General features: G+C 35.5%; 1 protein-coding gene across 1 annotated transcript in view; it reads left to right on the top strand.

Annotated features, from left to right (window-relative positions):
• The window catches only part of COG6 (component of oligomeric golgi complex 6), a 62,432-nt gene that overhangs the window by 7,171 nt on the left and 40,673 nt on the right, over nucleotides 1-14,588 (top strand). Inside the window, exons 4-10 of the mRNA XM_010982417.3 lie at nucleotides 410-468; nucleotides 4,485-4,596; nucleotides 6,250-6,332; nucleotides 6,694-6,764; nucleotides 8,900-8,993; nucleotides 13,484-13,612; nucleotides 13,690-13,781. Of these exons, the coding sequence (XP_010980719.1) occupies nucleotides 410-468; nucleotides 4,485-4,596; nucleotides 6,250-6,332; nucleotides 6,694-6,764; nucleotides 8,900-8,993; nucleotides 13,484-13,612; nucleotides 13,690-13,781 (640 nt within the window). The remainder of the gene's footprint in view (nucleotides 1-409; nucleotides 469-4,484; nucleotides 4,597-6,249; nucleotides 6,333-6,693; nucleotides 6,765-8,899; nucleotides 8,994-13,483; nucleotides 13,613-13,689; nucleotides 13,782-14,588) is intronic.

Raw genomic sequence — 14,588 nt, 5'->3', positions numbered from 1 at the left:
CAGCGTATCAGTGACTTGACTCACGACTTCATTAGGAGGATTCAGAGCATCCAGCTCAGCGTGTCCATAACTGAAGTCCTGTTCTTCATCCTTAGCGGGCTCTGGCAGTGCTTCTGTTTCACTGAAAGGCATCAGGAACTGTTAAATTCTTTCCTCAGCATCGTGATACCTTTTTCTTTTCTTGTAAGCCTTAGCATTACGTGTATACTGAGAATTCTGAGTGTGTTCCTCTTAATAAAGGTAATGTATGAGCCTCGATATGTCTATTTCAAGTACTTGGGCCTTTTATACACGTTTGAGTTCTAGAGTGTGGTCTCATTTGTTGTAGTCTGAACTCAAATAAGTGGAAGTAGTTTCTGAAGTATAATAAAATTGAAATACACTGATTTAGATATGTTTATAATTTTAGGCTGCAAAGGAGCAGACTCAAGATTTAATAGTAAAAACCACTAAGCTTCAAGCCGAAAGGTAAGTTTTTCCTTACATAATCAACTCTTCACTAATTTGGAGATTACTTGAATAGAAAATTATAGATAACTCCAAAGTTAAAATAATGAAAAACGTTTAAAAAAATGATACAACATATACAACATATAAGGTTCTAAGCTATTCTCCAAGAGTAAAATAAGCATAAAACATAAGTTTAGGAATGTTGATAATTGGGGTTGAGAGATTATCCCTCTTTGGAAGTGGTGATGTGTTGTTTGTTTGCTATAGAATTAAAAAATGATTGCTTTTTAAAATATGGGTTTTTCAAGTTTTTAGTGATAATCCCCCCAGTCTTTTATTTTTTAACCTATTATTATGCACCCTGCTACAGTCAAGATATAGAACCATTTCATCGCCACACAGATCTCTCCCATCAGTGGGTGGACTGTGGTGAGGAAAGCTGCAGACTAAGCTGATGTGAAAAGATCAGGACAGCCAACTCGATAAGGAGAGGCAGTGGCTGAATTTCTGTATTCAGAAATAAACATGTGCCTTTAGCATAAAATTAGAATGTTCTTAGTACAACAATAAGTTTTTTGAAAGAAAAGTTTCTAAAAAATAAATTCCCAGTTAAAGACCCCCAGCATGAATTTTTGTCTTGAGTTATTGTTGGCTGACCAGAAAAGCACGTATGGATCCAATTGAAAATTGTGACTAAAACCAAGAGAGTAACAGATCACCATCACCAGTCCTGTGTTTATTCAAACCCTTTCTGGTCTGAGTTAAATCCATTGCCCTCTTTGCTGTAGTGTGTATGTAGTGCAGTCTCTTGTAACTGATTGTCGGTTTGATTAACTCTCTTTTCCTACTAAATGGTGAGCTCATTGAGAACACTGACAATTTCTTACTCTCTTTTTGTGTCTCCAGTGCTTAACACATTGTAGATTCAATACATAATTTTGAGTGAATGAATATGAAATATAACTATTCTAATGTCAGGAAAGGAACATAAAATGAAAACTGAAAAATAGGCATTGTATTGGAGCTTGCAACATGTGTCAGACTCTGATGAATGTCTGCCGGAGGCAATATTAGAACAATGTGCTTCTATTTTTCATATATTCTCAAAACTATTTAAGCAATGTTGTTTATGTTCATTATTTTAATAAGCCTGTGAAAGTGTTTTGGCCTGGTGTGTTTTTGGGAAGCAAGCATTTATGACATTCTAGTGTCCGAAGAACTGTAGATGGGAATGTGCCAAGTGAACATTTGTGTGGATGTATTTTAGAAAAATTACATAGCAGAAATGATGACCACAGTCTCCTGGGAACTAGCAGAGAGCTGTTTTTCTGTTTTTAAAAACTAACCTTTTCTTTTTAACAAGAAACTTAGTTAAACAAGCAATTAGCTTTAGAAATAGAAATTCTATAGGCTTATTTGGATAACATGATATTCAGACAAATGTATAAGTGATATGAATATTTTTTCCAGCTGGGTTAAGAAGGAGGTCATTTTGATAGCTAATGCTCTAATAGGTAAAGTTGGATGTAGAATTGTCTCCAGAGAACTGCAGCTTGACATTTCCCCTTAATATTTAATTGGTGGTCAGAAGTTGGGTTTCACTGATGACTAGGAAAGACTGTATCCGAATGAATATGTCTTCGTGTCTTTTAATACCACTGAAAGCTCTGATCAGTATTTTATTGTCTCCTATAAAGGCCTGCCGTTCACATTTCTCTGTGCTCAGGAAAATAACAGCTTCTGGTGAATGTTTCTGTTTGTTTTTGAGGTGTAGTGTGTTAGAGTGGAAAGAATGTAGGCCTTGGAGAGCTGAATTCTAGTCTAAATCTTGGGTAAGAGCTCATTAGATTTTTAATTTTGTACAAATAACATTTCTTAATCTCTCTCAGTCTCAGTTACCACATCTGAAAAAATAAACTATCTGAATAATAAACGATGTCACAGGGTTGCTGTGGTGATTAAGTGATTTGTGTAGGAGGCTGAACACGTCTGACAAACCTCAAGGAGCAGAACCCCCCAGCTTCCTCCCCTTTGATTAGACAAAGCCGCGTAGCGCGTCTCGTTCCACGTTGGCATCGGTGGCCGGGAAGCTTAGGCTGTTCTGTGCTTAATGGCAATAGCTTTCCTCAGCTGTGTTATTTACAGTCTTATTTTTTCTTACTATTTTATTTTTAATGGTTTTATTTTAATTGTGTTATTTGTTATAAACTACTTAAATTTAGGTTTTGAAATTGGTAACATAAAAATATACTATTTATTTTGTACAAATATACATGTCAAAATATAGAGTATATGTGATATATATTCTTTCCTTGCCTGATAAAAGGTTAGGAGAAGGCAGGGGAGCATCACATCTTTCTTCTTTCTCCTTCCATTCGTGGATGTAAAATTTAAGGAAGACAATTGCAATCAGACATGACTTTACCACCCAGACAGCCACTGTTAACAATCTGGTATATTTTCTCCCACAGTTAGTATGTGTGCGTAGTTATATTTTACTATACTTACGTAGTATATCTTGTGCATTTTCCTCTACCTCTTATTTAGAAAAGTCATGTTTGTTTAATGGTGGCAGCATATTTTTTCTTATGAATGAGCCAACCTCAGTTTCATAAATTATCAGATATTATTTCCATTCTTAAACATAATAGTTTGGTAAGTGTTTTAAAATCATCTTGTTCAAAGGTCAGCTGTACTAGGTTTAGGTAAAACAAAAGGGAACAATACACTAAAGAGATTAATTTTCCAGCATGCCTAATAAATTGACTGTAAAGATAGATCCAAAAGAAACTCCCAAAAGGTTTTAATTAAAATGGTTATTTTGTATAGTCTCAAGGAATTTTATAAAGTGTTAATAATTACTTTAAATCCTATGTGATAATGATTGGGACTTTATCTAAAAGTATAAAAACCTGTAAGGTAACTTTTAGTTACTAGTATTTAATGAGATGATTAAAGACATGCACTATTTAAATCTGTATTTAAATTCAAGATTTAATTAGGTGATTTACATTATCATTTGAGACAAGCAGAACATGACTGCCACCTGGAGGACTTTTCCTTTCTGACTTTTTGTCATTCATGGGAGCATTTGACTTTGTGAATTTAAAAGCTCACAACCCGAGACTACAAACAAAACAAGGCTGGCGTGCATTATACCGTCTGTTCAAATGGTGTTAATGTTTATCTTTGTTCAGTTCCATTGGAATATTGTTAGATTGTAGAATATTACTGCCCAGTGAATGCTACTAGTGAAACACGTATGATTTTGTTTGTGTATCTTCAAATCTGAGATCTAGAAGCCAGGGATGTTGAATTTCTGCTCACGTAGTTTGTGTTCCTAACCTGCCTCTACTTGGTAACCCTGCTGAGTCCTTCGGGTCCCTGCAGATTGAGTTCCAGACTGGAGTGTGCCCTTTCCTAATTGTCAACTGTTCTAGATAGGTTATATTCAGACAGTGTATTTAAAAGACTTTTTTAAAAATTATAATAGTGTGCAGAAAAGGTGGGGAAGGCAAAGTGGAAGAGTGATTTTTTTGGATTAATGAGGAGTTATTAAATGAATTCTTGACTTCTGTTTCTAAACTAAAATGAAAAAAATAGACCTTTTTTTTGGTTGTTGTGTACTTCATGTACAAGCTTCAGAGGCTTAAGATTTTTTAGTGACTGAGAAGAAATTAATTGGCATATTTCTCTCCTGTAAGATAACCTTGTTATTACAAGGTGAATTGTTCAAGTCCATGTAAGTGGCTAGGGATTTGTAATGCCTGGACTGTTTGTGAACTTATTTCTTTTACCTAATGATTAACTCCTTTTACTGTGGCCTCTCCTGCAGTAGAATAGTATCAGCCAGTTTATCACCTACATGCCTGATGAGCTTCTAATATTTGAGGGAGAAATGAGGCTTTTGAAGATGTTAAGACTCTCACACTTTTGTTTTAAAAGCTATATCAGAGATGTAACTTGCTTTAAAGCTGTGCAAATGCGTAGTGTGCTTGATTTTTTTTTATTGCCTTTTTTCCCCAATATTACAGTCAAAGATTAGAAATAAGAGCACAAGTTGCAGATGCCTTCTTATCCAAATTCCAGCTGACTGCTGATGAAATGAGTCTTCTCCGAGGTACAAGAGAAGGACCTATTACGGAGGTATTTTGTTCAGCTAAACTCACCAAAGGTGCAGCAGTTACAGATGTTACAGAGAACTCACTCTTTGCTAAGGTTTTATTTTACCACCTAAAATTTTTTTTTGATTTAAAAATGTTTTTAAATTTGGGTGCTTATTTTAAATTACTTTAATTTGTTTTTTCAAAGCAGTATATATACTTTTTGTTTTTGTTTTTAGAAGTCAAGGCTTATAAAAAAAAGCCTGCATCACCTTTTCCATTCCTTCCCTTCTTGTCACCATTTTCAAGTTTGTTGATTGCTTCTTTTTTGAATTCTATATTCTAGCTCTATAGTTAGAAAGAACATGCTTTGATTATCTGTGTCAACTACTTTCTGTTGATTTCCTATCATGAACTGTGAGGATTTAGCCTCTTCCTCCAGGGCCCCCTCGTCCTTCACACTTACACCTTCCCTTCCTTCTGACCTCGCAATACAGTTATGTGACATGTTCTGTTTCCATCACAGTGACATTATGAGTTTGTGTTCTTTCTTTTACAACTTTCTGTCTTTCCTGGAATTAGAATTTCCTTATCTTTTCATTTGGTTAATTTCTGAACCCAGGCCATTCTCTTTCTAAACATACAAACTATAAAACCTCCCCAGATGCTGAACAACAGGGAAAGGTGTCATTCCTTTTTTTTTTTTTTTTTCTTGCCTTGAAAATGTTTAGTTTTTCCTGAAAAGAGTTTCAGTGTCCTAACTGGGGGACCTGTAAACCTGTGCCTGCTGCCGTCATTGTGGGGCCTGAGGGCAGGAGGAGTTCTTGAGGTGGGGTTGTGGGGAGGTTTACTGAGTGGCTCCTGATAGATGTCACTGTTATCCTACTGCCGGGGCTGGAGTGGAACCAGTCCTGGGCGTAGGGCATTGAGTAGGTGAGAGAACTGGTAGGGGCATTACTTATTAGTATTTATTGCCCTTGTAGTTTGAGGAACTTGGCACATTTGAAATATTTGACATCTCACCATTTTTCCCCCTGGCAGAAATAGTAAACAGTATTAGAAGAGATTTTTTAAAAATTTGTTCATTAAAGGAAAATAACTCATCCATAATTTTCATGGTTAGAACACTGCTTATGGCTGTCTAGAAACTGAGGTTCCAGTACCTTTCTCTAAAGCAAAAAAAAAAAAAACCTGGTAGTTCAGCAGTCAATTCCTGTATATTTAATGAGCATCTTTTATACATCCAACTTTGCATTCTGCTTTTGGATGAGGGGGCAATAGTGGATATATAATAAACTCATAAACCATCATCTTCGATGATAATAAAGCCATGCTGAATTAAGTCATAAGCTGTGTAATATATAGCATGTTTTTCTTTATGTGACAATCTTTAGGTTTGCATTTCTCTTTTGCAAAACTGTGTACTTCTTGAAGACAGGGGTTTATCTTTATAAATTTTGTATCTGCATCTTAGCACACTATCTGACACATAGTAGACATTGAATTAGTATGTCTTAAAATGTGAATAAATATCTGTTAACTTTTTATAGAAACTTAGAGAAAGTTGAGATTAGTATAGGAAGACTTCATTAGAGTAAGTGAAATAATTTGTCCTTTGCAGTGATATTTCGATTTAGAGTAATGTAATTTTACCTGAAAACATGAAAATTTTAAAGTTACATTCTTAATTTTAAAGGATTTTTTCAAGGCCCTAGGAAGAGTAAAACAGATTCATAATGATGTCAAAGTTCTCTTGCGTACAAACCAACAAACAGCAGGGTGAGTAGCCTTTTCAATTCATAATTGTGTTTACCTCTTGTATTTCCAAAATTTTGAAGACGTTCTCAGTTCTTTTTAAAGTACTTAACATTATGACATGTTGTGAAATAGAAGTGTAATCTTTATGTATCTTTGGATAAGGAGTAAAACTATATGGTTAGAGTAAAACAGCAGTCGGCTACCTAAGTGATGGCTTTAAAACCTGACAGCATTTATTTAATTATAAAAAATTACTGAAAATTATTCCACAAAATGATAAGGCCAAAAATCATTCTGTAATTAAACAAAATAATTAGGTTCTTGGATGTAGCTATTGGCTAAAACTTTTTAATAAGTTATAATGAATCTTCAATTTTTTTAGTTTAGAAATTATGGAACAGATGGCCTTGCTTCAAGAAACGGCTTATGAAAGGCTTTACCGATGGGCTCAAAGTAGGTGGTTTCTTCTGTGCTGTCTAGATTCCTGAATGTTAGTGTTTGATTTTGTTATTTCACTTTGTCTTTATTTGATACCATATTTTGATCTTAGTAATCAAAAATTATTTTTAAAAAGAAAAACTTTATATTTGAGCATATTGTCTTTGTCTTTGTCCCATAAGCATCTGCTCTCATTCAAGCACTATATATAATTAAGGTTGGGAATTTTAAAAAGTCAATATTTCTGCTCCAGATTATCTTAAAGTTGATTAGACTTCTCTTATTTACATAACTGTGTTATAAATGGTGAATTAATTTTCTGTTGCTGCTGTAACAAATTTAATACAATCTTGATGGCTTAAAACACACACATTTATTATCTTATAGTTCTGGAGGTCAGAAATCACTATGCTAAAATTCAAATGTGTGCAGGGCTGCAGGCTCTAAGGAATAATCTGTTTCCTAGTCATTCAGTTTGTTGGCATAATTTAGTTCTTTGAGTCTGAGGACCGAGCTCTGAGTCTCCTTGCTGGTGTCACTGCAGGCTTTTCCCAGCTTCCAGAGGCTCCCTGCATCCTTTGGCTTGCAGCCCCTTCCTCCATCTTCGAAGCCAGCAATGAGTCACTTTCTCACTTTGAATCTCTCCTGCCTCTTCTTCCATCTCATATCTGTAGCTGACACTTCTGCTAGCCTCTTCCACTTTTAAGATCTATATGATTACCTTGAACCTACTTGGGTAATCTGGGAAAATGTCCATATTTTTAGATCTGTCATCTTAATTCCATCTGCTAAGTCCCTTTTGCCACGTAAGATAACATATTCACAGGTTTCAGGGATTAGGGATCCTTGGACGACCATTATTTTGCCTACCACAAATGGTTTATTTACTTTAGCTTTGTTTTAAAATGTTTCAGTAGTCTGTTCACAGAATTACCTGTTGAAAACAAAGTAGGTAGTTAAGACAAAGAATGGAACACATGCACGTGATATTTTAATAGGTGCTACCAGCTGACTGTTGGAAGGAGTTGGGATTAAATCCAGTTACCTGGCACTTGTGCTAGACTGGAAAACTTTATTATCTGTTTCACGTGATTTACTCTTTAGCTTTGAAACCTGTTTATTTTTCTCCCTCTCTTGTTTGTGCTATTTACTCCTATTTGGAGTGTTGTCTGGCTTTCTCTCTTTATATCCAAACCCTCCCTCGATCTTCATAGTGAAGCTTGGGTTTCATATCTTCTTGGAACTCTCCATGACTACATTAAATCAGTGATTTTTCCCATCTCCGAACACTAACTGCTGAAAATATTTATTTGGTATTTCACAATTTACTACTCTATACTTAACTTGTCATATATGTATGTCTTAGCTCTCCAGTTAGATTTCTGTTTTCTTAAAGGCAAGGACATTGCCTCACATTTCTTTGTGCTCCGATGACATCTATCTAACATGATAGTTCCAGACTGTGGCTTTCTGACTCCTAGGGACTCTGGAGTCATCATGAGATATCTCCAGTTCCATACATGGATTATATTTTTCTCAGTCAGTACACACTAGGAAATACACTGCTAGTGTGAGTTCCTCATATACCAAAAGTTTGGGAATTTCTGAACAAGTTATAAGATCTTTCAACAGAATAGATATTTAATAAGCATTTTATGGATAAAATTAAAATAGTAAAATAAAGAACATGTTGAGATTTTTAAAAGTTTAAAGTCTAAACTACTTTGAAATTATCCTATTACTATATATTAGTTGCCCATATAAACAGTTTGAGCAGACTGCTTACAGATTGCTCCCAAGGTAAGGAACTGATAGTATATTTAGTTCTCCCTTCCCTCCTTGACTTTGCCACATGTATTGCAGTTATTTAGTGCATATTTGTCCATTTACTGGTTTCTTCAGAACTGTAGTTTTTTATAATAATAAAATATGTGGTATATCAGATAGCAAATGTGGTCATTTGAAGTTTTATAAATATTTAAGGTTAAATTTTTAGTTTAATAGCATGGGCTAGATTTTGATTGACGTGTCCTCTAGATTTTTCCGAGGATTTTTTTCGTGCAGTATTTAGACTCGGGCGTATGAGGGACATAATAGAGACCTAGTTTTAATTTAACATGTGTTATAATACAATGTTAACTATTTTCCAGGTGAATGCAGAACATTGACACAAGAATCATGTGACATTTCTCCAGTACTAACTCAGGCAATGGAAGCCCTGCAGGATAGACCTGTCTTATATAAGTGAGTGGTTTTTTCCTGATTAAAAAAAACCCTACCTTTTCTTTGATAATTTATATTAACTTTCAGTATTATCAAATTCATATACAGTAGTTTGAGCAATACAGTAATTTACAGTGATGTTTTTGTCTCATCTGGGAACCATTGGAGCATCAGCTTATTTGCATATTACATGCTGTAGAATGCAACATGGAGACAAAAACCAAGGGGTCCTTTTATGGAGACTACTTATTTATGTAGAGGTCAAGGGCTTTTCCCCAGTCTGTCTTCTCATTAACAACTTGGAAATGTGTGTAATTAAAACTCCTGTATCATCCTTGCTTCGGAGAGAAGGAGGTTAAATAGACTGAAAAATGTAATTACTCAGAGATGAAAAAAGAAATTTAAAATCAGGACTCCATCGTAGAACTCAAGATAAGAAAGAGTTCAGGTTTTTGATTCTGTAAGTTATGCCAGCCAAGAGATGGGTGATAATGCTTTAGGTTAAGGATCTTACGCATTATTAACATACATTTTTTTTTTTATTATTCTGTATTTTAATTTTATTTTTCATATAAAATAGAAGTAAATACTTTTTTTATTTTTAATGCGTGGGATAGTATGAAAATAGGAAAACCAAGTGGGGAGTTAAAATTCAGGAAGCAGAAAGCCAGGGTACTCCTGCATAGGTGTTCAGTCCTGCTCTGAGTCATGCCTTTCAGATGCTTACATATTTTTAGAGGACTTCCTTCTTACTTTGTTTTCTGATTGGAACATTACTTGTCCTGTAATAAGATTCCAAGACACCAGTGCTGGGACAGCTGCATAAAATACAACATTCCAGTGCACTTACCGAGGAGTTACTACTATGAGTTAAGCACAGTTCTAAGTGCAACAGACTTAACATCAATAAAACATTGCCTTCAAATTGCTGTATTTTATAGAACCAGACATAAACAGATCCACTTTATTGGATATATTATTTGCTTTTCTGAAAGTCCTGTCTGAACTGCTTATGACTCAAGTATTCTGTGGTGGAGAAGGAGGTGAACACTAGAGGGGAAAGGAAACTTTCCTCCAGGAAATAGGTGTAAAGGGAGTGCTGAAGGTTTAACAAGCATTTTCCAGGAAAAGAAGGGAAGAGAGAACATCTCAGGCAAGGGAAGAGCAGGTTGCAAAGGTGTGGTTTGAGGAGGAACATGTGCCTTTAGGAAACGGCCAAAGCTTGCACAGGGGGTCGGCCGCAGGGGCTGGCGCGTCCCCGCCCGCAGGCTGCGCGGCGCCGTGATCGGCTGGCGTTCCTCGTGCAGCACCGGCTCAGCGACCTTTACCGACCTGCACGTTTCTGTCTCAGCTTTTTCACCATAAGGTATTGCTGTTTGATAATGAGAATCTTTTTCTATTTGAAATACTTGGTGTTTGATTTGGTGTTTGTTTAATGATGTGTTACATTGTCTGCAGATTCATATTTGTTCACAAGGAGGTTAATCTTTTTAAAAAAATGCCTTTGTGTTTACTGGGCTTCTGGGAAGATCAGCTGACTTCGAACCATGTAGATATGTTTTTTCTAAATTTTATTTCTTGATCAATGCTTGGAAAGGAGCAATATTGCATAATGATCTAAAAGGTGGGCTCTAAATTAGATTTCTTGACAAGCCCCTGCACTTCAGTTTCCTTAAGCTGTAAAATGAGGATAAAAATAGTGCCTATCTTTCTGGGTTGTTGTGAAGATTAAATTAGAACATTCACATAAGGTGTTTTGCATAATGCTTTACTCATCACAAAATATTAGCTACTATTTTTATTTTGAAAAGAGATGGAAGGTTGTCAGCTGACGAGAGGAGTACTTAGGGCCTACGTGACAGTGAGGCAAAACGCATGAAAGAAAGAATAGAGCTAAAATAGGTGAAGACTTGCCTCCACAGGGACCTGTTGGGGGTGGGGGCAGTGGTGCAATGTGGAAGGTTGTAAGAGGCATTTGAGGTTGAATGGGGAAGAAGGAGGATTTTAGTGCCAGTTGATTACTGTAAGATGAGTGCTAAAAAAGAGAAAATTGGCCTTTCATCTTCAGTAATCATCTATTTTCAAAGTGGTGTTTTCTTTCAATTTGGGAAAATTGTTATGTTAACAATTTTCATGTTAACCACCAGATGGCGCTACATGCCCTTGATTTAAGTAATTTGCAAAAGCTTCACTATTCATTATTGTGTCTCAAATGTGTAGGTATCACGTACAAGAAAATGTCAGCTACCGAAGTCTTTGGGGAAAGCTGCCATACTCTTGTTTTTCTTAGGTATTATGTAACTGGGATGTGAATGCCTTATTTTAACTTTTAATAAATCAAGTACAGAAATTTCAGGAAGAAATTTAAGTAGGATGAACAAATTGATAATGTCTTTCCTTCAGTGCATAAGTTATTAAAGAATGTAGTACAATGAACAACGCTGATTTTTCTTCACTCTTTGTTACATTTCTTACGGAGGCTTTTACACTATTCTTTTTATCTTCTAATTTTTTTGACAAAAATTTTTCATCTTTTAATTTGCTTTTTGACCAGAATTTTTCTTTTTTTTTGCTATGGCTAGACATAAAAAAGGAGAGTTAAAAATTTTTATTTTAACTAGAAGCATTTTAGAATGTTTATGTAATTGTAACATTCACCTTAGTAAAGCTACATTTTCAGTTTTTGACCTTTGTTGGAAAAGAATCTGTTTTTGGTCAAAGAAATTTTCGTGTGTCTTGTGATCTCAAGATGTTTCATGTCTTCAGATATCATTGAAGGTTCATTTTAATTCATGCTGTTCTTCAAATTATATCTGTTCAGGAGGATTAGCATTAATGTTTATGTGTGTTTATTTTTTATATTATATAGATTAGATTCTAGTGTTTATCAGGCTTTTGAAATTGCCCCCCCTCCCATTTAAAATGCCAGTGGATTCACTGGTTTTTGATGTAACTTGTGGTCACAATGAATAGTCCTGGAAACAGGGATTACATTGTTTTCATTTATTGTGTAGCCAGTTGGGTCCTGAGAGTGCAAGTTAGTTTTATATATTTAAGAAGTTAAAAGTTTGTGAATTTTGTGCTATGATAAGGAGTCATCTGATCATAAGTCATTTCATAGAATTGATCATTTAAAGGAATGAATTCTTCAAAATAAACATTTATAATTTAAGAGCATGAGTTAAAAATAGAAGTAAGCATTTTGGTTCTAATTTATTTTAAAAAATAGAAAGTGAACAGAAGGCAGTTGTGCACTTCAGCACAACTTAGTTTGATTCTGCGTTTTCATCTTGACATACTGCTGGTATGTCACTGCAGGGAATTTCAAAACCATTTCGTTTTAACCAAAAATAGAGAAAACCGCAAATAAACATGATCTGGTTACTAGAGAACAGTCCTTTAAAAAGGTTCAGCGTCTTCAAAATTTAGAGCTATTGACCACTTCTTCACGCTTTTCCCGTTATTTGAAAATATTCTCTCTTCCAGCTTTCTTATATTTAAAAACTGTGGCTTTTTCATTAAATCAGTTGCATATTAAAGAAAACAGTATAGCCTAAGAAATTAATTATTTTGGAAACCTTTGGGAAATTTTGGTAACTTTGTTTATATGTGGCATAATGAAATAATTCTCAGCATTTAGGAGAATACTGTTTAGAGATTTAAAAGTTAATTGGTCCGGAATCTGCTGACATTGGACTATGAAAAAATATTTTGCTTTCCTGTGTACTTTTATAACAGAACTTTCAGTTGGGCATTGAGTGGTGATAACGGGAAACAAAGGCTGATTCTAGTCAAAGAAACAGGCATTCTTGACAACTCTAAGCCATCCTATGATTTCACCCCAAATTGTCTGATCCTCCAGGTCAAAACTTTCCTTCCCTACAGATTCCTCAACTTCTAATGTCTTTTTTTTTCCAACCACAATGAATGACTTGTAAAAGAAACTATTTGCTCTATATACATAGTCAGTAAATTTAAGGAACATGTAATTTAATATTGGAGTCAAAATAAGCTTTTAAATATGGATAGTATATTTTGGGCAAATTTTAATGGTAAAAAATATATAAATGAGAATTCCTAAATGTGGAAGGAAAAGTCTTAATTTCAGTTTGCAAGGTTCTAACTGTAACTAGCCTCTGAGAATTAGGTATCACGGCCTCTGTGACAGTGGAGCATCATGTTTTGGACGAGAGGGGCTCTGAAACCTTCAAGTCCAGGATTGCTTCCTTGCCCTGATTTTTACTTTTACCAAGTCTACTGCTCTGTCCCTTTTTGCCACCGCCTCTGTTACTGTTCCCAAATCCCAGCATTCTTTCTTAGGAGTAAAAAGATGGGCCTCTAGATTGCATTTTCATTATGATAAAGTTATTTCATAAGTATATTTTGTTGTTTAAAACAGTATTGCTTAAAGAGGCTTCAGATGCCTTGCTCATCTCGGAAATTTCATGAATAGTTTGATGTAACCGTTAGAAAGAAAAATCACTGTTTTTCATATAACTTGTTTCTTCTAGGTATACTTTAGATGAGTTTGGAACAGCCAGAAGAAGTACAGTTGTTCGTGGATTTATTGATGCTCTTACAAGAGGGGGCCCAGGAGGCACACCTAGACCCATTGAAATGCACTCCCATGATCCTTTGAGGTATAGTAGTCAGACAGCATTGGAGTATTTGATGTTTTCCTGAAGGACGTTTTTACTAACATTTAGTTCTTTATTAGATATGTAGGAGATATGTTGGCTTGGCTCCATCAGGCTACTGCTTCTGAAAAAGAACACCTTGAAGCTCTCTTAAAGCACGTAACTACACAAGGTGGGTCTTCCGATTGGTACTGCTAATGCCTGAATGTGGTCAGTCGCACGGGACGTCTCTGTTTCTGTTCTTACTGCTCTTTTCTTCGTGGGGGTTAAGTCCTCACACATAGGTAACACAGTAAGCATCCCGATTATCTTCCCACCTCTCCTGCCCCCTCCCCCCCGAGACTTTGTTCTCTGTCATTTTCCTCTTGTCACACAGCTGATCATACTTTAATACTGAACCCTAGGGACCCTGCACAGTAAGCCCAGACCCTTCTGCTTCCCTGCTGCGGCCTTTCTGGAGTGCCTAGGGTAGAATATCTCAGATCTCCTGTGCCGCCACCTTTTAAAGTCAAAAGGTGGTGTTATTTTCATTTTATGTGTGAGTCCACAGGCCAAGTGACTGAAGGGCATTAAGCTGCTACTTCTTTCATTTCTACTGCTCAACCCCTTTTTTCATTCTCACTTGAGTATTTTAAAGTTTTTTGAATAATTACCTATGTACTAAATGTACTTAAAATTTTGGTCTTGATTTCAAGAGAAAAAAATTATTATTTTTGAGTTGCTAATGTCTGTTTACAGAATTTCAAATCTTCTTAGTTGTGACTACCTTAAGATGCCTTTTGTAGAAGGAGTTAGTGGATGGTTAAGATGTTCTGTTTTTGATAGGAAATGAAGAGAGCTATTGTGACTGGTGTCACTTGGCTATTTTGCATAGCTTGGCCCCCCATCATCCCGGTTCAGCGCATCTGCAGGAGAGACCAGTGTACAAATTGGTGGCAGGACTTAACCTCCTTGTTTTTAACTCTTATATTGAGATTAG

Source organism: Camelus dromedarius, chromosome 13 (assembly GCF_036321535.1).
Source record: "Camelus dromedarius isolate mCamDro1 chromosome 13, mCamDro1.pat, whole genome shotgun sequence".
NCBI classification, from domain to species: Eukaryota; Metazoa; Chordata; class Mammalia; order Artiodactyla; family Camelidae; genus Camelus; species Camelus dromedarius.
Note: the sequence above shows the minus strand (reverse complement) of the source record. Positions and strands in the feature narration are given on the sequence as shown.